Here is a 26,691-nt window from a genome sequence, read left to right as displayed (position 1 = left end):
TCTACCACTGCCGCCGTTGGCTGTCCCCATCCCTCCCCCCCCCACCCCACCCCCCCCCCCCGCCGATAATCGGTCGATCCCTAGTGATCACATCCTGCACAGGCCCCCAACCAGTCTCTGGTCTAGGCTAGCACACTTTGTTAGCACTGTTCATTAGCTGTATACATCCACGGGAGTCCCAAATTATACACCTAACATATGCCTATGAAGGGTACCATGAAGCTGACTTAGCTACCTATTGGCTTCAACGGGTAGCAAAATCAGCTGCAGAAAAAATGCAGCAGATACTGCACGTGTAAATGTACCCTTAAAGGGTAGCTCCCACCATCATGATTTTTTTTTTTCTGTCCCTGCCTATTGCCCTTCTATCCCTAACACCCTCCCTGCCTTTATTTATTTTTTTTACTATTTTTAAAATTGCATTTAGTCTGCCTGGTAGTGTGCTCACTACCAGGCAGACTTCCCCAGCAGGCACCACGTCACTGATGCCTGCTGGGGGGGGGACTTCCGCCCTTAGTTCTCCCAACAGGGTGCCTCCAGCAGTTTCACCACTACAACTCCCAGCATGCCCTGACATCTATTGGCTGTCAGGGCATGCTGGGAGTTGTAGTGGTAAAACAACTGGAGGCACCCAGGACAGGAGTTTCATGGGGGAAGGAGTGAGCCAGGAGCCGATGCGGGAGGGACGGATGCGGGAGAGACTCTTCCTGCCGCTCGGTAAGTAAACCCAAACAACCCCCACCCCCCCCCCCCCCCCGTACCTTGCAGCAGCGCCCCCCATCCTCCCCCGTACCTTGCAACAGCGCCCCCCATCCCGCTCGTACCTTGCAGCAGCGCCCCCCATCCCCCCGCACCTTGCAGCAGCGCCCCCCATCCCCCCGCACCTTGCAGCAGCGCCCCCCATCCCCCCCCGTACCTTAGAGCAGCACTCCCCGCACCTTGCTGTAGCAGCCAACCCCCCGCGCCGCCCGCACCTTGCAGCAGGGCCGTCAGCCGATGCGGAGCCCTGGCTGTTACTGCGCCTGCGCAAAATTTCGACTGATGCCCTGCCGGAATCAGTCGGAATTTTGCTGTGACGTCACTCTGCACTGCATTCGGCCACTAGGAGGGCGCCCCCTAGTGGCCGAATTTCAAATTGCTTTTAAAACGTTTTAAAAGCATTTTTTTTAATAAAAGTATATTAGAGATATGTTGTAGTACTTGAGTACTACAACATATCAAAAATTATTTTTCATGACAGTGCCCATTTAAAGGAGTAGTGGAGTGAAATATAAGTTATAGATAACGAAGGGGTTCGACCGCTGGGACCCCCGTGATCTCCTGATTGGGGCCCCGGCATTCTGCTGGAAGGGGGCGTGCCGACTCCTGCACAGTGCGGTGGCCGACTTGTTCCCTCCATAAAGCGGGCATGTCGGCCATGGCTTCCTGCAGAACGGCTGTTTCTGGCAGACTGCCGGGGCCCCGTTCAGGAGATTGCGGAGGTCCCAGCAGTCGGGCCCCCACGATCTATAACTTATCCCCTATGCAATGGATAGGGGATAAGTTATTTTTCACTGCACTACTCCTTTAGGCTAAGTTTCCACTGTTTTTTTTTGGGCAGTTTTTGGAATACTGCCACTGCAGTTTTTGAGCCAAACTCAGAAGTGGATCCATAAGGGAGGAGAAGTGTAAGTCCTTCCTTTATATATTCCAGTCCTTTTGAATACATTTCTGGCTTTGGCTCAAAAACTGCAGTGACAGTATTCCAAAAACTGCCAGAAAAAAACCAAATGGAAACTTATCCTTAATAGGATCAACTACATGGTATCTGTCAAAGGCATATATGCTAGGTTTGTATATATACTTACAATTCCCCCATGTGTCTGCATTGTTTTTATTAGTTATGACCCCCTAAGACAGTCACACATGCTCAGTTCAGCTGCAGTCTCCAGAAAGTATTGGCAGTTGATCTGTACCAGGCAGTGATCAGACCTAAGAAGTGTAGATGGATGGGAGTTTTTTTTAGTGATGGGAATTTCAGCTCTTTTCCGCTCTCAGCAAAAAAAGTTAGCTTACAAAAGGCTTTCTTTTTACTCCCATTTCTTGACTTAAAGGGGGACTTCAGTAGAAACAAATGGAAAACAAATGTTTTCAAATTAACTGGTGCCAGAGAGTTAAACAGATTTGTAAATTACTTCCAGTACTTATCAGCTGCTGTATACAACAGATATACTACAGAGAAAACTGTGAAGTTCTTTCCAGTCTGACCACAGTGCTCTCTGCTGACACCTCTGCCCGTGTCAGGAACTGTTCAGATTAGAAGCAAATCCCCATAGAAAACCTCTCCTGCTCTGGACAGTTCCTGACATGGAAGTATACAGCAGCTGATAAGTACTGGACAAGTTGAGATTTTTTAATGGAAGTAATTTACAAATCTGTATAACTTTCTGGCACAAGTTGATTTCCTTTTTAATATCTAAGTAAGTGGAGGTCAGCACTGCTGCTGGTGACCCCTACTGGGGAGATTATTAAGGATGATGGGGAAGAATAATCAAAACCTGTGGTGCAGTTGCCTATAGCAACCAATCAGATTGCTTCTTTCATTTTTAAAGAGACATGTGAAAAATGAAAGAAGCGATCTGATTGGTTGCTATAGGCAACTGGTCAACTTTTACTCTTTACAGGTAAATCTCCCCCAATGGCACCAGGAAGCGCACAGAACCAGGGTTCGGGTGCAGATGATAGGTCAGAAGGGGAATATACCTTGCTGATTTGGCCAGCAATGGGCGTGGTTGGGGAGGTAAGGGGGTGGGGTAAGAGAGGGTGTTAGCCAGGACCCCATCCAACTCGTTCACATAAAAGAGCTGGCTCATAGAGCTGAATAAGGCCTCCTTTACATATATGTGCATCATCAGTTTTTTTTCCCTCCGGCGCTGCAGAAAATGCATCAGAGGGAAAATGAAAAAGAACTGATCCCATTCATTTGAATGGGACAGTTCACAATCATCTTGCGTCTCAGTTTAGACGCTGGATGATTTGACTCGCTGGACCGGCACAGACAGGGGAACCCATCTTGCTGCGTTCCCCTGTCCGGCAATCACAAACAATGGATGCCGGATGATGCACAACTGATGCACTTCTGGCATCAGTTGTGTCAATTTTTGCCCAGTTTCGCCTGAGCCAGACGCCGCATATATGTAACTCTAGCCTTATACAAAAACGACCTATTACTAGACTATGTATATGGTGCACATCTGATTTTACCAACTTTACCTCGTGGGACAACCTAAAATAGGGACTCTTTGTTCGAACCGCTGGAAAGAAGAGCAGACTCCCACTTCATGTGATATTATAGACAAACAAAGACAGATTACTGTGCATTTTCCTTGACTTTGGTGTGAACTGTTCCAATATTTGGCACACTTTAAAGTTTTTTTTTTTCATCTTAAACACATTTATTAAGGGTTGTAGGTTCACTCATTAAAGGGGGTATCTTAGTGAAAGGGGACATGTCTTAAAGAAGCACTATGTGTTTTTCTCTCTTTTCTTACCATCACTAGTTGTACAGTACCATCTGTTACATTCAAGCACTGCTGCATCTATGCGTTTTATTACTCTAACTTGGTCATGTGATGATCACATTGACTTACAGAAAATCACAGTGCTCAAAGGGGATGTCTGTTTCCTGGAGCTGTAGAAGTGACATCACAGCGCCACTCAGCCAATCACTGGCCGCAACGGTGTCCCTCTGACTCTACGCTCTACAGCTCGGGAAAAAGCAGTGTCACTGGCCATAACCAGGACTCCCTGATACCGGAGCTGCGAAGGAGTAGACAAAGGTGAGTTAAAGTGTGTTATTTTATTAGGCAAGGTGGCGACACTAGGAAAATTATACATTTTATCAGACTACTCCTTTAATGTGTCAAAAGGAAGTCAAGTCATGGGCCAGCTAACTTCCTGTGCACTACAGGATGACATCATCACCTATGAGATCCTCCTGCTAGCTGACAAACCCCTCCCCACCCAGATTTGTATGCTGCTGCGGAAGCTATCTCTATGGGATTGGAATATATAGAATTTATACAGCTCACAAATTTTTGCTGTATTCTTTCATTTTTTTGCCATGATTTTCCCAAAATGGTGGCAAAATAGGTGCCAGTTTACTTAAATTGTGCAAATCACAGAGATTTTGGAAAATTACAGCATAAATGCAATAAACAAATGTGAAATGCAGTAAGAATAGAACATGTAAACACGGTTTCATATCGTTTGTAATTATACATCAAATTACGTTTGCCTCATTGCAATTACGCCCTAAAAACACACACTTCGAATATGAAATCACATCAAAACTGCACATCTTGTGAACTGCCCTCAATCCACTAATGAGTTTCCCTGATAACCTCCAGCCCCAGCAGCCTAGATACAGTCATGGCTGTAAATGTTGGCACCCTTGAAATTTTTTAAGAACGTGAAGTATTTCTCACAGAAAAGGATTGCAGTTACACATGTTTTTCTATACAAATGTTTATTCCCTTTGTGTATATTGGAACTAAAACAAAAAAGGGAGGAAAAAGAGCAAATTGGACATAATGTCACACCAAACTCCAAAAATGGACAAAATTGTGGAAAAATAAGATTTTTCAAGCATGTGATGCTCCTTTAAACTTACCTGGGGCAAGTAACAGGTGTGGGCAATATAAAAATCACACCTGAAAGCAGATAAAAAGGAGAGAAGTTCACTTAGTATTTGCATTGTGTGTCTGTTTGTGCCACTCTAAGCATGGACAACAGAAAGAGGAGAAGAGAACTGTCTGAGGACTTAACCAAAATTGTGGGAAAATATCAACAATCTCAAGGTTACAAGTCCATCTCCAGAGATCTAGATTTGCCTTTGTCCACAGTGCGCAACATTATCAAGAAGTTAGCAACCCATGGCACTGTAGCTAATCTCCCTGGGCATGGACGGAAGAGAAAAATTGATGAAAGGTGTCAATGCAGGATAGTCTCGATGGTGGATAAGCAGCCCCAAACAAGTTCCAAAGATATTCAAGCTGTCCTGCAGGCTCAGGGAGCATCAGTGTCAGCACAAACTATCTGTCGACATTTAAATGAAATGGAACGCTATGGCAGGAGACCCAAGAGGACCCCACTGCTGACACAGAGACATAAAAAAGCAAGATTACATTTTGCCAAAATGAGCTTGAGTAAGCCAAAATCCTTCTGGGAAAATGTCTTGTGGACAGATGAGACAAAGATAGAGCTTTTTGGTAAAGCATATCATTCTACTGTTTACCGAAAACAGAATGAGGCCTACAAAGAAAAGAACACAGTACCTACAGTGAAATATGGTGGAGGTTCATTGATGTCTTGGGGTTGTTTTGCTGCCTCTGGCACTGGGTGCCTTGAATGTGTGCATGACATCATGAAATCTGAGGATTACCAATGGATTTTGGGTCCGACTGTACAGCCCAGTGTCAGAAAGCTGGGTTTGCGTCCGAGATCGGGGGTCTTCCAGCAGGACAATGACCCCAAACATACGTCAAAAAGCACCCAGAAATGGATGGCAACAATGCACTGGAGAGTTCTAAAGTGGCCAGAAATCAGTCCAGATCTAAATCCCATTGAACACCTGTGGAGAGATCTTAAGGAAGAGTGGTCCAACATTCCGGCTTAGAGGTGTAAGAAGCTTATTGATGGTTATAGGAAGCGACTGATTTCAGTTAGTTTTTCCAAAGGATGTGCAACCAAATATTAAGTTAAGGGTGCCAATAATTTTGTCCAGCCCATTTTTGGAGTTTGGTGTGACATTATGTGACATTAGTTCGGTGTGAAATTATTTGCTTTTTTCCTCCCTATTTTGGTTTAGTTCCAATACACACAAAGGGAATAAACATGTGTATAGCAAAACATGTGTTACTGCAATCCTTTTCTGTGAGAAATACTTCATTTTCTAGAAAAATTTCAGGGGTGCCAACATTCACGCCCATGACTGTAAGTGACCAGATGCAGTGATCAATTGCCCCACCCTCACTCATTGGATTTATAGGACATCTGGGAAAAATTACAGAACCATTTCAGTGATTAATTTACATCCAAAATGGATCCTATGCCATGCCTGCCACATGAGCTAAAATGGGTAAGCACAAGGCATACACAAGGCGCAAATAAACCCTGCTTGTGCCTTTTTTGCGCCTTTTCTAGACACCAAAGACAGTCTAAAGATAATGATAAATGTCGGCCGCAGTCCATTTAATTTAGCTCTATGCAAGAATGTCAACTATGCTGTTGTGTACGCCAAAACAAATATGTTACAATCCATTTTTTTTTGTTTTTCTTTCATAATGTAAGGCAATGGGAAATGGATTCTGCTGTAAGGCATCTGTGTCACGATGCCGGCTGGCAGGTAGTGGATCCTCTGTGCCAGAGAGGGATTGGCGTGGACCGTGCTAGTGGACCGGTTCTAAGCCACTACTGGTTTTCACCAGAGCCCGCCGCAAAGCGGGATGGTCTTGCTGCGGCGGTAGTGACCAGGTCGTATCCACTAGCAACGGCTCACCTCTCTGGCTGCTGAAGATAGGCGCGGTACAAGGGAGTGGGCAAAAGCAAGGTCGGACGTAGCAGAAGGTCGGGGCAGGCAGCAAGGATCGTAGTCAGGGGCAACGGCAGAAGGTCTGGAAACACAGGCAAGGAACACACAAGGAACGCTTTCACTGGCACTAAGGCAACAAGATCCGGCAAGGGAGTGCAGGGGAAGTGAGGTGATATAGGGAAGTGCACAGGTGAACACACTAATTGGAACCATTGCGCCAATCAGCGGCGCAGTGGCCCTTTAAATCGCAGAGACCCGGCGCGCGCGCGCCCTAGGGAGCGGGGCCGCGCGCGCCGGGACAGAACAGACGGAGAGCGAGTCAGGTAGGGGAGCCGGGGTGCGCATCGCGAGCGGGCGCTACCCGCATCGCGAATCGCATCCCGGCTGCCAGCGGAATCGCAGCGCCCCGGGTCAGAGGACGTGACCGGAGCGCTGCCGCGGGGAGAGTGAAGCGAGCGCTCCGGGGAGGAGCGGGGACCCGGAGCGCTCGGCGTAACAGTACCCCCCCCCTTGGGTCTCCCCCTCTTCTTAGAGCCTGAGAACCTGAGGAGCAGACTTTTGTCTAGGATGTTGTCCTCAGGTTCCCAGGATCTCTCTTCAGGACCACAACCCTCCCAGTCCACTAAAAAAAAATTTTTCCCTCTGACCTTTTTGGCAGCTAAAATTTCTTTGACCGAGAAGATGTCCGAGGAGCCGGAAACAGGAGTGGGAGGAACAGATTTGGGAGAAAAACGGTTGAGGATGAGTGGTTTGAGAAGAGAGACGTGAAAGGCATTAGGGATACGAAGAGAGGGAGGAAGAAGAAGTTTATAGGAGACAGGATTAATTTGACACAAAATTTTGAAAGGACCAAGATAGCGTGGTCCCAACTTGTAGCTAGGGACACGGAAGCGGACATATTTAGCGGAGAGCCATACCTTGTCTCCAGGGGAAAAAACGGGGGGAGCTCTTCTTTTCTTATCCGCGAACTTCTTCATGCGTGATGAAGCCTGTAAGAGAGAATTTTGGGTCTCTCTCCATATGATGGAAAGGTCACGAGAAATTTCATCCACAGCGGGCAGACCAGAGGGCAAGGGAGTAGGGAGGGGGGGAAGAGGGTGACGGCCGTACACCACGAAAAATGGGGATTTGGAGGAAGACTCAGAGACCCTGAAGTTATACGAGAATTCGGCCCATGGGAGGAGATCTGCCCAGTCATCCTGGCGGGAGGAAACAAAATGTCGCAAATAATCACCCAAGATCTGGTTAATCCTTTCTACTTGTCCATTGGACTGGGGATGATATGCAGAAGAAAAATTTAATTTAATCTTGAGTTGTTTACAGAGAGCCCTCCAGAATTTAGACACGAATTGGACGCCTCTATCCGAGACAATCTGCGTAGGCAACCCGTGAAGATGAAAAATGTGTACAAAAAATTGTTTAGCCAACTGAGGCGCAGAAGGAAGACCAGGAAGAGGGATGAAATGTGCCATTTTGGAGAATCGATCAACGACCACCCAAATAACAGTGTTGCCACGGGAAGGGGGTAAATCAGTAATAAAATCCATACCAATCAGAGACCAAGGCTGTTCGGGGACAGGCAGAGGATGAAGAAAACCAGCGGGCTTCTGGCGAGGAGTCTTATCCCGGGCACAGATAGTGCAGGCTCGCACAAAGTCCACAACATCCGTCTCCAGAGTCGGCCACCAATAGAAGCGGGAGATGAGTTGCACAGATTTCTTGATACCCGCATGACCTGCGAGATGGGAGGAGTGACCCCATTTGAGGATTCCGAGGCGTTGGCGAGGAGAAACAAAGGTCTTTCCTGGAGGAGTCTGCCTGATGGAGGCAGGAGAAGTGGAGATCAGGCAGTCAGGTGGAATGATGTGTTGCGGAGAGAGTTCAACTTCTGAGGCATCCGAGGAACGAGAGAGAGCATCGGCCCTAATGTTCTTATCGGCAGGACGAAAGTGAATCTCAAAATTAAATCGGGCAAAGAACAGAGACCACCGGGCCTGGCGAGGATTCAGCCGTTGGGCAGACTGGAGGTAGGAGAGGTTCTTGTGGTCGGTGTAGATAATAACAGGAGAACTTGATCCCTCCAGCAGATGCCTCCATTCCTCAAGTGCTAATTTAATGGCTAGAAGCTCTCGATCCCCGATGGAGTAGTTCCTCTCCGCTGGAGAGAAGGTCCTAGAGAAAAAACCACAAGTGACAGCATGCCCGGAAGAATTTTTTTGTAGAAGAACAGCTCCAGCTCCCACTGAGGAGGCATCAACCTCCAATAGGAAGGGTTTGGAAGGGTCAGGTCTGGAGAGGACGGGAGCCGAAGAAAAGGCAGACTTGAGTCGTTTAAAGGCGTCTTCTGCTTGAGGAGGCCAGGACTTGGGATCAGCATTTTTTTTGGTTAAAGCCACGATAGGAGCCACAATGGTAGAAAAATGTGGAATAAATTGCCTGTAATAATTGGCGAACCCCAAAAAGCGTTGGATAGCACGGAGTCCGGAGGGGCGTGGCCAATCTAAGACGGCAGAGAGTTTGTCTGGATCCATCTGTAGTCCCTGGCCAGAGACCAAATATCCTAGAAAAGGAAGAGATTGGCATTCAAACAGACATTTCTCAATTTTGGCATAGAGTTGGTTGTCACGAAGTCTCTGAAGAACCATACGGACATGCTGGCGGTGTTCTTCTAGATTGGCAGAAAAAATTAGGATATCGTCCAGATATACAACAACACAGGAGTATAACAGATCACGAAAAATTTCATTGACAAAGTCTTGGAAGACGGCAGGGGCGTTGCACAGTCCAAAGGGCATGACCAGATACTCAAAGTGTCCATCTCTGGTGTTAAATGCCGTTTTCCACTCGTCCCCCTCTCTGATGCGGATGAGGTTATAGGCGCCTCTTAAGTCCAATTTAGTGAAGATGTGGGCACCTTGGAGGCGATCAAAGAGTTCAGAGATGAGGGGTAAGGGGTAGCGGTTCTTAACCGTGATTTTATTAAGACCGCGGTAGTCAATGCAAGGACGTAGGGAGCCATCTTTTTTGGACACAAAGAAAAATCCGGCTCCGGCAGGAGAGGAGGATTTACGGATAAAGCCCTTTTTTAGATTCTCCTGGACGTATTCGGACATGGCAAGAGTCTCTGGGGCAGAGAGAGGATAAATTCTGCCCCGGGGTGGAGTAGTGCCCGGGAGGAGGTCGATAGGGCAATCATAAGGCCTGTGAGGAGGTAGAGTCTCAGCTTGTTTTTTGCAGAAAACATCCGCGAAGTCCATATAGGCCTTAGGGAGACCGGTTACTGGAGGAACCACAGAGTTACGGCAAGGGTTACTGGGAACCGGTTTTAGACAGTTCTTGGAACAAGAGGACCCCCAACTCTTGATCTCCCCAGTGGACCAATCCAGGGTAGGGGAATGAAGTTGAAGCCAGGGAAGTCCAAGGAGAATTTCCGAGGTGCAATTGGGGAGGACCAAAAGTTCAATCCTCTCATGATGAGATCCGATACTCATAAGAAGGGGCTCCGTGCGGAAACGTATGGTACAGTCCAATCTTTCATTATTTACACAATTGATGTAGAGGGGTCTGGCGAGACTGGTCACCGGGATGTTGAACCTGTTGACGAGAGAGGCCAAAATAAAATTTCCTGCAGATCCAGAGTCCAAGAAGGCCACTGTAGAGAAGGAGAAGGCAGAGGCAGACATCTGCACAGGCACAGTAAGACGTGGAGAAGCAGAGTAGACATCAAGGACTGTCTCACTTTTGTGCGGAGTCAGCGTACGTCTTTCCAGGCGGGGAGGACGGATAGGACAATCTCTCAGGAAGTGTTCGGTACTAGCACAGTACAGGCAGAGGTTCTCCATACGGCGTCGTGTCCTCTCTTGAGGTGTCAGGCGAGACCGGTCGACCTGCATAGCCTCCACGGCGGGAGGCACAGGAACAGATTGCAGGGGACCAGAGGAGAGAGGAGCCGAGGAGAAGAAACGCCTCGTGCGAACAGAGTCCATATCTTGGCGGAGTTCCTGACGCCTTTCGGAAAAACGCATGTCAATGCGAGTGGCTAGGTGAATAAGTTCATGTAGATTAGCAGGAATTTCTCGTGCGGCCAGAACATCTTTAATGTTGCTGGATAGGCCTTTTTTGAAGGTCGCGCAGAGGGCCTCATTATTCCAGGACAATTCTGAAGCAAGAGTACGGAATTGTACGGCATACTCGCCAACGGAAGAATTACCCTGGACCAGGTTCAACAGGGCAGTCTCAGCAGAAGAGGCTCGGGCAGGTTCCTCAAAGACACTTCGGATTTCCGAGAAGAAGGAGTGTACAGAGGCAGTGACGGGGTCATTGCGGTCCCAGAGCGGTGTGGCCCATGACAGGGCTTTTCCGGACAGAAGGCTGACTACGAAAGCCACCTTAGACCTTTCAGTGGGAAACAGGTCCGACATCATCTCCAGATGCAGGGAACATTGGGAAAGAAAGCCACGGCAAAACTTAGAGTCCCCATCAAATTTATCCGGCAAGGATAAGCGTATCCCAGGAGCGGCCACTCGCTGCGGAGGAGGTGCAGGAGCTGGCGGAGGAGATGACTGCTGAAGCTGTGGTAGTAACTGTTGTAGCATAACGGTCAGTTGAGACAGCTGTTGGCCTTGTTGCGCTATCTGTTGTGACTGCTGGGCGACCACCGTGGTGAGGTCAGCGACAACTGGCAGAGGAACTTCAGCGGGATCCATGGCCGGATCTACTGTCACGATGCCGGCTGGCAGGTAGTGGATCCTCTGTGCCAGAGAGGGATTGGCGTGGACCGTGCTAGTGGACCGGTTCTAAGCCACTACTGGTTTTCACCAGAGCCCGCCGCAAAGCGGGATGGTCTTGCTGCGGCGGTAGTGACCAGGTCGTATCCACTAGCAACGGCTCACCTCTCTGGCTGCTGAAGATAGGCGCGGTACAAGGGAGTAGGCAAAAGCAAGGTCGGACGTAGCAGAAGGTCGGGGCAGGCAGCAAGGATCGTAGTCAGGGGCAACGGCAGAAGGTCTGGAAACACAGGCAAGGAACACACAAGGAACGCTTTCACTGGCACTAAGGCAACAAGATCCGGCAAGGGAGTGCAGGGGAAGTGAGGTGATATAGGGAAGTGCACAGGTGAACACACTAATTGGAACCATTGCGCCAATCAGCGGCGCAGTGGCCCTTTAAATCGCAGAGACCCGGCGCGCGCGCGCCCTAGGGAGCGGGGCCGCGCGCGCCGGGACAGAACAGACGGAGAGCGAGTCAGGTAGGGGAGCCGGGGTGCGCATCGCGAGCGGGCGCTACCCGCATCGCGAATCGCATCCCGGCTGGCAGCGGAATCGCAGCGCCCCGGGTCAGAGGACGTGACCGGAGCGCTGCCGCGGGGAGAGTGAAGCGAGCGCTCCGGGGAGGAGCGGGGACCCGGAGCGCTCGGCGTAACAATCTGTTTTAGGATGTGTATACGTATACATAATGTATACGTTTTTTTTTTTTTTTAAGTATATAAAACGTATACTTTAAACGGAAACAAAAACACAGTGTGAACCCACTCTGACAGTTTTAGTCTCACATTAAATAAATCTTGGCCTATGATGCTGTTATTCTGTATGCACTTTTGAATGCAATAAAAGTGGTTTCTTAAAAGGATCCTGTGGCCGTGATTTTCTTGAAGGACTTGTAATGGCAGTGGGGGCCATCCCAAGCTGTAAATTTGTACCAAGCATTTTTATCAAAAGGTTTGATGCTGTCTCACCGTTTACACGTATCTGACATGTATACACACTGGGGGGGATTTATCATTGGTTTTACTGTGTTTTGGGGAGTGAAAAGGTGCCATTTTAGACCTTTTTAAGAAAACAACTTAAATGAGGTGTGACAGGTTTAGCTTTTTGCAGTAGTCAGTGATTCATCAAATGTGACACGTAAACAGTTGCAAAAACTGAGCTTTTACGTGCAAATTCACGCCAGCCTAGACCACACCTAGAGAAATGCTCTTTCTCCACCTTCTTTGGTGTTTTGAAAAGTAGCAAAGTTTTGCGCAGTAGACAACCCATACAAAGTGGTGTGCTAAAGTGAATTTTCTACAATTGTGTACTCACATGCCATTAAACCATTTTATAAATTTGTCGCAAGTACACATTACCACCACACAAATGAAGGTAGAAAGAGTTCACCCACTCCAACTTTAATACATTTCCTGGGCATTGGTGGGCACAGCAGGACAGGACTGCTCCAGCCAGCAGACATTTATAGAATGGAGATGTGAATGTCACCCTCCTCCTCTCTGACTTCACTTTAGGTCATTTGTCTCCTATCGCTAATGAAAGGTGAACAGCTTCTACATAAGGCTCTCCTTTCTGGAGCAGATGACAGGAAGACATGAATGACAGACCGTCCAAACAGTAGTATGAGAATCACTTGCCAACGGTTATATGGTGCATAATACATGGCAGGCTGAGTGTGCCAGACCACTACTTCACTAGTGCCCATTTATGACTAAAGTCACCTAAAGTTTCCTAAAAACATGGCTGCAGAAATATTTCCCCACTTAAGCTTCGCTACTATAGATCATGTGGCTAATGACAGTATATCAGAGAACAGTATATAAAACAATTCTCTAACATTGAGTCAATGCTGGAGGAGGCCTTACATTTCATGGTTCTTGTAAATAAAATATACATTTTTTGTTCCAGAAACATGGCCGAGTTGGTATTGTGTACAGCAACAGAACTCTACAATACTCTCAACCAGTCTACTAAATTCTCTAAACTTGCTGAACCAAATTATTTATGTCTTCTGGGTAAGTTTTAGGAACATTCATAGTGATAAAGTATGATGCAGTTTTCAGATTAGTACAATGTATTAAGGCAGGGTCTATACTAGCCCCTGTCCTCCATCATTCCAAGAAGTGTTTCATATAGCATGATTTTTGTAATATGCGCACTTATATACTCCTCTTATAGTGGGAACATTCCCGCACTATAACCCTGTGTATTGGGTTCACTATGGGTGAACTTGTCAGTTTTCCTTTAATTCTCCCCTAGAAGGGGTAATCTGACATCGGGTAAACAAAATTAAAATGATGCAGAAACATATAGCATTGCCTACCTGCCTGTCCCAGTTCTAAAAACTACCTAAAATCTATTTGTTTGTGGGTTTTAGTCCTGCACTTCCTGGTTGAGCAGTTGCTCATTACTACAATTCCCAGAATGCATCCCATTCCTTCAACTCTCATTGCAGTCCCCCCACCCCCTGCTTACTTCATTCCAACAGCACTCCTTCCAGTTCCCTGCCCATAGCTGTTGCAGAACATCACATTTTACAGCAGACTATCATCCAATCAGTGAGTTTGAAATACCTACTATTTCTTCCCTGTGGCATTTGTCAGCAGCATGCTGTAAACAAACCTCATTCTTCCTAAAATGTTCCAGTAATGATACATACACACTGTGATGTGGGCTGTAGGGGCTGGTCAGAGCTGGTGACATCACTCATTAGGCTGGGCTGGAGCTCAGAGACAAGATCCAGCCACACCTCCTGAGACAGCAGAGGATGATGTTTTGTCTTGGGAGAAAAGCCAGGGCTAGAGACAACACCACACTGACAATGAAGGAACTACACAACCTCTTGTCAGGGCTGAATCACGTGAACGCATACTGAAGTCAGAACAATTTGTGAAGCCTCCTCGCTCACTATGTCCTCCTGGCCTATATGTAATTTATGTAAAGGTCTGTGTATGTCAATCAAGGAGAAGCTTGGATGTGAGGATAAGAAAGTTGGCATTTTAGGTTCTGGCACTTGAGAAACTTGGCCCCACCTCCTTGACACTTGGTCTAGAAATAATAAGTAAATTTTATAAGTTTGTCATTCACCATCAGCTCCAGGAAAGGTACAGTTTGCTTTTATACCCTAACAGCTGTTTAATGGTGTCTGCATCTCTAAAGGGATCTGTCAGCTGTATTGGCTGCTTAAAGGGGTTATCCAGGAAAAAAACTTTTTTATAAATATCAACTGGCTAAAGAAAGTTAAACAGATTTGTAAATTACTTCTATTAAAAAATCTTAATCCTTTCAGTACTTATGAGCTTCTGAAGTTAAGGTTGTTCTTTTCTGTCTAAGTGCTCTCTGATGACACGTGTCTCGGGAACCGCCCAGTTTAGAAGCAAATCCTCTTCTAAACTGGGCGTTTCCCGAGACACGTGTCATCAGAGAGCACTTAGACAGAAAAGAACAACCTTAACTTCAGAAGCTCATAAGTACTGAAAGGATTAAGATTTTTTAATAGAAGTAATTTACAAATCTGTTTTACTTTCTGGAGCCAGTTGATATATAAAAAAAAGTTTTTTCCTGGATAACCCCTTTAAAGTCATTTAGCAAAGAAATGTACCAAAAAGGAAAATTATCTAGAAGTTATTGTGCAAACATTGGGAGCAGACAGCTGTCAGTCTTTTTCAGTAATCATAACTTTTCATCTTATAGATGCACGGTCCAAGAGGGAGTACAATGAGAGCCACATTATAACTGCAAGAAGAGCTAAACAGGTACTGTAAGGTTATATTCGCACTGGGAGGAATTTACTATTTTCTGCGCAAACCAGGAGTTTCTAAAAATTAGTGACTTTTTAAGCCTGAAAAATGTCCCCTAGTGCCCACACATGTTAATTTTACTGCTGTAGTTTGTGTCAAACCCTTTTTTCAGCTGTTTACATGGCAAAATATGGCTTTTATTTGACACACGTTATTGGCTGTAAATGACCCAAAACACATCGCAACTGGAAAAAAAACTGTTTTTGGTCTATAGCTTTTGCTGTAACACAAAAAAGGCTACTGATATGGTCAAAAAATTGTTTGAAAAACATATAAAAAAAGAGCCAAAAACATCCTTTATGCAAAATTTCATTTTGAGTGGCTGAGCAAGCCATCACTGAAGAGAAGAGCTTAGGAGTAAATGTTGCAGGGGACCAGATGACATCACAGGAGGAACCCTGTGGTGGGTAAGTATTCTTTTTTTTTATGTTGCCCCCAGCAATATATGAAGCTTTTTTTTTTTTTTTTTTTTTTTTTTTTGGTATAAGGATAACCCCTTCAATTCACATGTTGCAGACTCACTGTGGATTTTACCTATGGATTTGCACAGGTAAATCTGCAGTAGATTTTGGTGCATTATGTGGATGGGGTGTTATCACTGCTCTATGCCATGCCTTTTCTTCTAGATACTTGTCAGGACAGTCTGTAAATACACCATGAAAGCTTCCATGGGAGGGTAGTCCCATACATACAGCAGCACTTATTTAGGACTTATTTATCTGTGCACTACCTAGGCAATCTTTCATTTTTCTCTCTATAGAATGAAGACAATTGTTTCCTGGTACCAGAGTCTGTAGAATTGGATTGCATGAAGTATTGTGTAGTGTACGATAGTCGAACTGATTCTTTGGATGGTGAAGGTAGGAGAATGATTTTCAATACTTCTATAAAAATAGCAGCAATGACTTATTCTAATAAGTATCATAATATCTATATTTTCTTCACAGGTCCAGCTATACAGTGTGCAAAGGTCATGTCAAAAGTCACTCGTCTCCCTGTGCTGGTGCTGAAGGGGGGGTATGAAGAATTTTCTGGTTATTACCATTTCTTCAGGTCACAGAAAGTGTTTTGGATGCCTCAGGTAATTGATAAAATTACTTTTGCTAGTAGGAACAACATGCTATGTTTATATGTAAATGTTAGGAGGTAGACAGTCCAGTTTGGCTTCCCAGCAATAATCTGATCAGCTAAGGGAGTGGTGGCATGGGGCAATTTAGGTATTGGTGTGTACATTCCCTTAAAGGGTTACTCCGCTCTCTAGCGTCCAGAGCTCAATGTTCCGAACACTGGGTGCAGGCTTCTGTGTTCACACCCGCCCCCTCGTGACGTCACGCCCCATGACGTCACGCCAAGCCCCCTCAATGCAAGTCTATGGGAGGGGGCGCGACGGCCATCGCGCCCCCTCCCATAGACTTGCATTGAGGGGGTGGGGCGTAACATCACGGGGCGTGACGTCACAAGGGGGCGGGCGTGAACACGGAAGCCAACACTAGCCTTCGGAGCATTGAGTTCTGGACGCTGGGGAGCGGAGTAACCCTTTAAGCAAAGCCACCCCACTTCCAGCTGAAGCCCTTGGTGACCAGCTGATATTATTGGGGGAGGCTGTGAAGCCAAATTATTGGGCGCTATATAATACGCAAATACATACAGTACAGACCAAAAGTTTGGACACAACTTCTCATTCAGAGTTTTCTTTATTTTCATGACTATGAAAATTGTAGATTCACACTGAAGGCATCAAAACAATGAATTAACACATGTGGAATTATATACATAACAAAAAAAAGTGTGAAAATATGTCATATTCTAGGTTCTAGCCACCTTTTGCTTTGATTACTGCTTTGCACACTCTTGGCATTCTCTTGATGAGCTTCAAGAGGTAGTCACCTGAAATGGTCTTTCAACAGTCTTGAAGGAGTTCTCAGAGATGCTTAGCACTTGTTGGCCCTTTTTGCCTTCACTCTGCGGTCCAGCTCACCCCAAACCATCTCAATTGGGTTCAGGTCCGGTGACTGTGGAGGCCAGGTCATCTGGCACAGCACCCCATCACTCTCCTTCTTGCTCAAATAGCCCTTACACAGCCTGGAGGTGTGTTTGGTGTCATTGTCCTGTTGAAAAATAAATGATGGTCCAACTAAACGCAAACCGGATGGAATAGCATGCTGCTGCAAGATGCTGTGGTAGCCATGCTGGTTCAGTATGCCTTCAATTTTGAATAAATCCCCAACAGTGTCACCAGCAAAGCACCCCCACACCATCACACCTCCTCCTCCACACCAGCACACCTGTGAAGTGAAAACCGTTTCAGGTGACTACCTCTTGAAGCTCAACAAGAGAATGCCAAGAGTTTGCAAAGCAGTAATCAAAGCAAAAGGTGGCTACTTTGAAGAACCTAGAATATGACATATTTTCAGTTGTTTCACACTTTTTTGTTATGTATATAATTCCACATGTGTTAATTCATAGTTTTGATGCCTTCAGTGTGAATCTACAATTTTCATAGTCATGAAAATAAAGAAAACTCTGAATGAGAAGGTGTGTCCAAACTTTTGGTCTGTACTGTATGTCCAGCGCAGGGGCCTCTCTTCTGCTTCTTTTGCTAATATGGGAGGTTTTTTATGGCATGCCTTCATATGGAATATCAACTGGGGTTGTCTAGACGGGCTACCCCATTACAATGCCCAAAATATATATGCAGAAGGACCAATGGTACAACAGTGTGTATTTGGATCTTCCGATAAGGCTGGGATCACACTACGGTTTGTAATTACGGTTCCCGTATACAGCAGGGAGGAGGGTGGGCGGGGCTTAATTGCGGCGCCCACACTCAGCAGTATTCGGGAACCGTAGTTAATGTATGTCTATGAGCCGACCGGAGTGAACCGCAGCCTCCGGTCAGCTGCTTTTTCGGCCGTATGCAGTTTCCCGACCGCAGGCAAAAACGTGGTCGAGCACGTTTTTGCCTGCGGTCGGGAAACCGCATACGGCCGAAAAAGCAGCCGACCGGAGGCTGCGGTTCACTCCGGTCGGCTCATAGACATGCATTAACTACGGTTCCCTATACGGCTGAGTGCGGGCGCTGCGATTAAGCCCCGCCCACCCCTCCTCCCTGCCGTATACGGGAACCGTAATTACAAACCGTAGTGTGAACCCAGCCTTATAAGCTCTAATAAACTGGAGCTATACCAGTTCAGGGACAGTGCGTTTATGAGTTTATATGAAAATCTATTCATGCTTAGTTAGGATGCCATGGACTGAATGGGAATCTGCATAGAGGCAGGCAATCCCGTTTCTATAAACCATTCTTAGCTAAATATTATTGTATTATTTGCATTTCCTACAGGAAATTGATGAATTTCAGCCTCATCCTATTGAAATTCTACCAGGTTTATTATATATGGGTGATCTACGACAGGCTAATGACCGACACATACAAAAAGACTTGAAGATAAAATCTCACGTTAATGTCTCACTAGAGATTACACATCTGTAAGTAATAGTCAAAATGAGACTATCAGGATCGGTTCATTGTTGTATGTCTTTAGGTGCACAGCAAGGTGACCCCCACCACAGCTCTGTACCCTGAATCTATAGGCTACAATGCCAAAACCAATACAAGTATAAAAAAAAGTTATCATAAGATATTACCAGCCATATTATTGCCATATTATTGCCTAATACACTCATACTTGCCTACCAATATACGTAATATATAGAAATTATACAATATGATCTATGATCTCTTTTGTTTTATGATGAAACAAAACATAAAACAATACAAGAGAAATGTTTCACATTTTGTCTTTATTAGCATTCGCTTTACTTGTATCTTTCAGTTTTTTGCCAAGTGGACAAGTATTACACATTCCACAGCCAGACTTGTGTGATTCAGATCTTCTTACATTTTTTCCAAGTGCTTGTCAATTTATAGGTAAATCTATATATATAAAACTCAACGTGTGTGTGTGTGTGTGTATGTATGTATGTGTGTATGTATGTGTGTATGTAAGTGTGTATGTGGTTATGTATGTATGTATGTATGTATGTGTGTATGTTCCAGCATCATGTCCAAACGACTAAAGATATTAACATAAAACTTGGCACACACGTTACTTATATGTCTACAACAAACAGGTGATTTAACCCTTACTCACCCCATTTGCCAGGCTCAGGGTTTATGTTTAAAGTCCTATACAAGTCAATGGGAAATATATGTTACTGCATAACTTCCAAACGGCTGGAGATATTTCCATAATACTTGGTCACATGTTACTTATATGTCCACTTAAAATATAGGATAGTTAATTTAACCCTTAACTACCCCCATTTGTGAGGGTCCGCGTTTTTGTTTAAAGTCCCATGCAAATCAATGGGAAATGTATGTTCCCACATAACTTCTGTACGGCTGGAGATATTTCTATACCTGGTAGTAGAGATGAGCGAACTTACAGTAAATTTGATTTGTCACGAACTTCTCGGCTCGGCAGTTGATGACTTTAGTCTGCATAAATTAGTTCTGCTTTCAGGTGCTCCCGTGGGCTGGAAAAGGTGGATACAGTCCTAGGAGACTCTTTCCTAGGACTGTACCCACCTTTTTCAGCCCACCGGAGCACCTGAAAGCTGAACTAATTTATGCAGGATAAGTCAGCAACTGCCGAGCCGAGAAGTTCTTGATGAATCGAATTTACTGTAAGTTCACTCATCTCTACCTGGTACCCATATTATGGGTCGGGATAGGAGGTCGAGATAGGAGGTCGAGATAGAAGGAAGGGATAGGAAGTCGAGATATGAGGACGGGATAGGAGGTCGGGATAAGAGGTCGAGATAGGAGGTCGGGATAGATGGACTGGATAGGAGGACGGGATAGGAGGTCGAGATAGGAGGATGGAATAGGAGCTCGGGATAGGAGGTCAAGATAGGAGGACGGGATAGGAGGTCGAGATAGGAGGACAGGATAGGAGGTCGTGATAGGAGGACGGGATAGGAGGACGGGATAGGAGGACGGGATAGGAGGTCGAGATAGGAGGAAGAGATAGGAGGACAGAATAGGAGGTCGAGATAGGAGGACGGGATAGGAGGATGGGCTATGAGGATGGGATAAGAGATCGGGATATGAGGACAAGATGTGAGGATGGCATATGAGGTCGAGATAGGATGACGGGATAGGAGGTCGGGATATGGGGTTGGGATATGACAACAATATGAAGGACGGGATGTGAAGTCAAAAGCTTCCTCCTTTGTTTATTTTCCTCCCTAACAAGGATTAGGAAGGAAAAACCGGGCAACGCCGGGTACTCAGCTAGTACATATATAAAACTCAACGTGTGTGTATGTATGTATGTATGTATTGTATGTATGTATGTATGTTCCAGCATCACTTCCAAACCGCCAAAGATATTAACATGAAACTTGGCACACATGTTACTTATATGTCAACAACAAACATAGGATAGGTAATTTAACCCTTACCCACCCCCATTTGCGAGAGTCAGGATTTTTATATACAAGTCTATGAGAAATATATGTTACTGCATAACTTCCAAACAGCTGGAGATATTTCGGTAATACTTGGTCACATGTTACTTATATGTCAAATAAAAATATATAATAGTTAAATTAAACCCTAACCTGCCCCCATATGTGAAGGATGGGGTTTTTGTTTCAAGTCTCATGCTAGTATATAGGACTTCTGGTGCCTTACTCCACAAGCTCCGCTCTGCTTCTCCTGGTGAATGTGTCAGTCCGGCTGGTAAGCCACACCCTCCCTGCATGCCATGTCTCATCTCACAAAGACACGCCCACCTTTTAAGCCACACCCTTTTATTTTCATCTTACAATATCTTTACCACATCACACCCCCACCTGAGGACGGGATATGAGGATTAGCTATGGGGATGGGATATGAGGACGGGATATGCGGTCGAGATATGGGGACGGGACATGGGGTCGGGATATAGGGACGGGATATGTGGACGGGACATGAGGACGGGATATGGGGTCGGAATATGGGGTCGGGATATAGGGATGGGATACAGGGACACGATATGGGGATGCGATATGGGGTCAGGATATGACGTTGGGATATAAGGACAGGATATGAGGACTGGATATGAGGGCGTGATATGAGGACAGGATATAGGGATGGGATATGGGGTCGAGATATGAGAACAAAACATCAGGTCGGAATATGAGGAGGGGATTTGGGGTCGGGATATGAGGAGGGAATATGGGGTCAGGATTTAGGGACGGGATATAAGGACAAATGCCTTTCCTTTGTTGCTTTTCCTTTCCCACAAGGATAAGGTAGGAAAAACCGGGCAGTGCCGGGTACTCAGCTAGTATGACTATAAATCTGGATGGAACAATGTTGTTTTCTAATGTGTGCTCTTTTGTAAACCTGCCCATACACCTATAATAATTAAGTTACCAAGTATTCTTTTCTTTCATCTAAAATGTATGGTAACCTTTACACTCTAGGCACCATCTACTGTATGCTTACAACACTGGTGCCAGGAATCATGTGCTGTACACAGAGAGAATGACATCTGCTGTGCATGTGAGCTGTGTATTTAAGCAGTTAGACAGAGGTAGGCCATCTTATGAAGGCCCCCAAGTCTGCCTTCAGTATATACTTATTAAGCCATAGGCTGGCTGTAAGTTGCATGTCAACAGGCATTACACTGGTATACAGAATTAAATCTGTGAATGACATTATTTCATACTGGGATTAAAAAATAAATTAAATTTTAAAAAAGGGTTTAGAGAAAAAAAAATACAGCTCACAAAAAATAAGCCCTCATGTAGCTCTGTCAACAGAAGAATAAAAAATGGTATTGCCCAGAGCATTTTGACCAAAGAATAAACTAAACATTTCATTTACAATGCATGGTGAGGGCTATAAAAACAAAACTCCAAGAACTATACCCGCTTACAGAATTTTGCTCCAGAATTGCTGATTTTTTTTTTCTTATATCCCCCCCCCCCCCCCCGATAAAAATTTCATTTTTTTATTTACCTGCTGTGTTTGAATAAGTATATTTAAATGGGCACGGTCATTACATTTTTTGCATATGATACAGCACGTAAAATAAAAAGATTTGTAATTTACTCACAGTAAGAAAAATATTACCGGTATTTTCCTCCCTTCTGGTATTCACTCCCTTTCCGTCTGCTCAAAAGCACAAACTTTTGTCTCCTGGCAGGAGACCAAACTCAGGAAGTGAGGTCTGGCCATAGGCAGTGAATAGCACTTGTTCTCTGCTTGTGAATAAAACAGGGAGAGCGAGTGCTATTCACTGCCCATGGCCAGACTGCACTTCCTGAGTTTGGTCTCCTGCCGGGAGACCAAAGTCTGTGCTTTTGAGCAAACGGAATGTGGTCTGGACCATAAGGGAGACCCTTAGTGGACATTAAGAGAATTTTATAAACATCTATCATAACTAACTGCCAGATAACTGGAAACCACTAACCTGCTGACATAGGGATAGCATAGTTCCATTCTTACACAAATCTACATCAAATATCTGTGCATGGGCAAAGGACTTGCAATATCATATTGCTATATACACAGAGGTTGTATTATTATATACACATGAATTAAAGATGTAATATGCCTATATGGAAGAGGAAGGCGTGGAGAAAACTGCTTGTGCTGCGTAGTCTCATTTTATTCTGAACTAGAGGATTCCAATGTCATAAATTTTCTTTCTTTTCCTAGATTCTCACATGGCACCTAATTGTGCAGTTCTTGTCTTTTCCAAGTTAGGGATCAGCCGTAGCAGCGCTGTGTTAATAGCATATATTATCCATTACAGAAAATGCACACTCCAGGTAACGTGTGAATACTATTGTGTTAAACAACTCAATGTGATACGTATGTGATTCCTAACAATTTCGTAATTCTGTTGATTTACTAAAATACTCATTACCTGAGAAAAACCACTCTGGTCACTTGCTGTCTCCCTTCCGTACAATGTTCTTTCCGCTGCCTGATGTTAGGGGAAATCCATCTCTTGTAGAGACACCAAGACAGATTACAGGAAGTGGGGGTGGGGCTTAGCTATGTGCTCTTTGCTGAAGAGAAATGCCATTTGTGCTCAGATCACCTGCCCCATTTAATTCAATGACCTTAACATAGTCAGCTAGTGGCTACATTCAAATAATCTTCTGAGCGCATACAAGTTTTGACTTGGACTGAAAAGTGCAGTAATCCAGAGAAAGACTGTGGCCCAGATTTATCAATCTGTTTGAGAGAAAAAGTGGAGTGATTTTTCCACAGCGACCAATCACAGCTCAGCTTTCTTTTTACCAGAGCTTGTTAGCTGAGCTGTGACTGGTCACTGTGGGAAGATCATTCCACTTTTTCTCTCAAACTGTTTCATAAATCTGGGCCTGTATGCCTACATCTGCCAGTGTCCAGAGGATCTGCACTGGCCATACAAGATAAATTAAAGGGGTACTCCTCCCCCGTGTGACGTCACCCCCCGCCCCCACTATGCAAGTCAATGGGAGAGGGCGTGACGGCCGTCACGCCCCCTCCCATAGACTTGCATAGCGGGGGGTGACGTCACACGGGTGCGGAGTCGTGACGTCACGATACTCCGGCCCTGTGGTCACCACCCTGCTGTTTGTGAGCTGGCACCGCGGCGTGCAGCTCAAACAGGTGGTTGGCGAATACAAAATTGCGGGGGTCCCCAGTGACGAGACCCCCGCGGTGAGACATCTTATATAAGATGTCTCAGGGCCGGAGTACCACTTTAAGGCTTTCCTCTTATCTCAGCAGCAGAAAGGGTTTTCTGTTTCTTTTCTTTCTACTCATGCAAATTATGCCATTTATATTATTTATATTATTGTACTGTATAAGTCATCCCAAACACAGTGTGGCATTTTAATCCGTTTAGTCCGTTATTAATAACGGACGTTATTTTGTGATGGAAGATAGTAACGGAAGAAATAGTGCATGCACTATTTCTTCCGTTCATTCTCCCGTCACAAAATAACGTCTGTTATTCATAACGGACTATAACAGATTAAAACGGATAATGTAAAAATCCCATAGACTATAATGGGATTTTCTAACGGACGTATGGGATTTTCTAACGGATGTTTAATGGCCGATTTTCAGGGTTTTCATAACGGAACATCAAACGGATCTTTAAAACAGATGAATTTTATAGTATGAAAGCAGCCTTACAGTAAACCTTTTCTTGCTGTCCTTTTTCTTTCATGTCTGCTCACATAGCACCATAGCAAAAACCCAGCACAACAGTAACCTCTTCTCCCTCCATATGCCATGTATAGTACTGTAAAAATCATCATCCCAGTACAGTTACCAGCACTATGCTATGGTATAGCAGAGAGGAAAAGTGTGCTGCTTTGATTGGCAGAAATAAGGGAGGAAGTACTGTAGCTGTGTGTACTATATGCGAACAGGCCAGCACTGGTCCTGCTCCAGAAACAGTGTAAATTAGACTATCAGGGGCTCCGTAACAACAGGGAGCACATTTATATCACCTTGCCACCACTCTGAAGAGTTAATCTAATAAAACCATGCCTTTTTTATTAAAACATTTTTTCATTTATAGGTACACTTTAAAATGACTAAAAAATATTCAAACCACATTCAGCAATATATACATCTAATCTGATTTAAATGGGTATTTCAGCTAAACGAAAAACGAATATGTTGTTGAACATCGGAGAGAAAAAAAAAGTCATACTTACCAATCACGGTCGCGCACATCTCACATTTCGTTCACTTCTGGTTCGCCGCTGCTCACTGTTTCTGCTGGCTTTCAGGTCATCAAGTTGGAGCTAGACCTGCCTGCTCAGCCAATCTTTGGCCGCAGCATTGTCCTGCCTTGACTAGTGATTGGCCGAGAGGGCAGGTCCTTCTATGACTCCCCAATCTGGAAGCTGACAGAAACAATAAGCATGGGCGGGGCCAGAAGTGTGTGGAATGTGAGCTGATTCGGACCAGGGTAGCTTTTTTTTTTTGTTTTGTTTCTATATTCGTCAGTATATCCATTTTGCGAGCATGATGGAACATATTCCTTTTTGCTGGAGTGCCACTTTTGAAAGCAAAAAATACACTATATAAAGGTATTGGAACATTTACCCAGTACACATACAGTATATGAGCTTTTGGGACAGCTTATTTTAAATCCATAGGAATTAATATGGATTTGCTCCCTACTTTACAGCCATAACAGCTATAAGAATTTCTGCGCAAAATCTGAAACAGCAGCGCGAAATACGCTGCGTATCCCTCGCTCACCATACACACAAGGCTTTCCGGCGGCAGCCCTATGTGTGCAGTGAGTTTTGGAGGTGGAGCTGCGCATCACAGTCACGTCGGCATACGGCCCCGCCTCCAAAACTCACTACACACATAGGGCTGCCACCGGAAAAGCCTTGTGTATATGGTGAGCGAGGGATACGCAGTGTATTTCCCGCTGCTGTTGCAGATTTTGCACAGCATGAAATACGCTTCGTATACACCAGGTGGGAACTTACCCTTACTGTGACTGAGGGGCCTAGGCCAACCCCTGATATAGAACCTCATAGCATTATGCCTTCTGCACCAAACTTTACAGTTGGCACAATGCTGTTAGACCGATAACTTAAGGCTGGCATGCAGCTATTCAGCCATGTGAAACCTATGCCATGAAGCTCCTGGTAAACTCTGCAGGACGTTGGTGAGTTTTTTATGCTATGCACCGCAGCACTCCGTGACTCCCCTCTGTAACTTTGCATGGTTTCCAGTTCTTGGCTGACCTGGTGTCTGAAGGTTTTAATGTTTCAATAATATCACTCACAGATGATCATATAAGATCTCGGAGTGAAGACACTTCAGGAAGTGACTTGTTGCAGTGGTGACATCGTATTACATCTAGTATTCTTTCACAAATGTGCCTAAAGGCAGACTGCAATGGTTGGTGCGGGATTTTTATACACCTGTAACTATGGGACTTAATGAAACCCCTGAATTCAGTGATGAAGAGGTGGGGCTCAATGTTTTTGTTTATACAGGGGGAAATTTATCAAAACGTGTGCAGAAGAGCAGTTGCCAATAGCAACCAAACTCCATTAATTTTTCAGAGGCCTTTTAAAAATAATGCTGGAATCTGATTGGTTACTGCTCCACCGCTCAAGTTTTGATAAACCTACGTCAAAGTGTATGTTTGTGCTAACATAGATATAGATGGTGATTTGAATAAATATATTATACAAAATAAATGTCATCCTCGGTCTCACCTAACATGATGTTTTTTTTTTGTTTTTGTTTTTTTAGGAAGCTTGGAATCATGTTCTCAAGTGCAAAACAAATATGAGGCCAAACAGAGGATTTGTACAGCAGCTGTCTAAATGGGAAGGCACAGTTTTAGGGCACCAACTTACTGACATATCCGATCCAAGGTTTTAATGATCTAGATGACCAGAATTCCCGAGGGGAATTATTATTTGGACTATACATTTTACATGAGTAATATATACACTGGATTAGGACCAATCTATAAATGTGATGAAGTATAAAATACTTTGTTTAATCTTA

At 44.9% G+C, this 26,691-nt stretch overlaps 1 protein-coding gene across 11 annotated transcripts in view; it reads left to right on the top strand.

Moving 5' to 3' along the window:
- Positions 1 to 26,691, top strand: part of STYXL1 (serine/threonine/tyrosine interacting like 1) — a 27,707-nt gene extending 1,016 nt beyond the window's left edge. For 4 of the 11 annotated variants that reach the window (XM_056556773.1, XM_056556766.1, XM_056556767.1 and 1 more), the window contains exons 2-9: positions 3,632 to 3,818; positions 13,246 to 13,352; positions 15,031 to 15,092; positions 15,898 to 16,218; positions 18,481 to 18,626; positions 18,974 to 19,068; positions 22,855 to 22,967; positions 26,431 to 26,691. In XM_056556773.1, coding sequence (XP_056412748.1) covers positions 13,250 to 13,352; positions 15,031 to 15,092; positions 15,898 to 16,218; positions 18,481 to 18,626; positions 18,974 to 19,068; positions 22,855 to 22,967; positions 26,431 to 26,562 — 972 coding nt within the window. In that variant the 5' untranslated portion in view covers positions 3,632 to 3,818; positions 13,246 to 13,249 and the 3' untranslated portion in view covers positions 26,563 to 26,691. Of the gene's footprint in view, positions 1 to 3,631; positions 3,819 to 13,245; positions 13,353 to 15,030; positions 15,093 to 15,897; positions 16,219 to 18,480; positions 18,627 to 18,973; positions 19,069 to 20,783; positions 20,999 to 21,614; positions 21,725 to 22,854; positions 22,968 to 26,430 lie in introns of those variants that run through there. The other 7 variants (XM_056556775.1, XM_056556770.1, XM_056556769.1 and 4 more) reach the window with 4 other exon arrangements.

This window comes from Hyla sarda, chromosome 2 (assembly GCF_029499605.1).
Source record: "Hyla sarda isolate aHylSar1 chromosome 2, aHylSar1.hap1, whole genome shotgun sequence".
In the NCBI taxonomy this organism is placed as follows: Eukaryota; Metazoa; Chordata; class Amphibia; order Anura; family Hylidae; genus Hyla; species Hyla sarda.
Note: the sequence above shows the minus strand (reverse complement) of the source record. Positions and strands in the feature narration are given on the sequence as shown.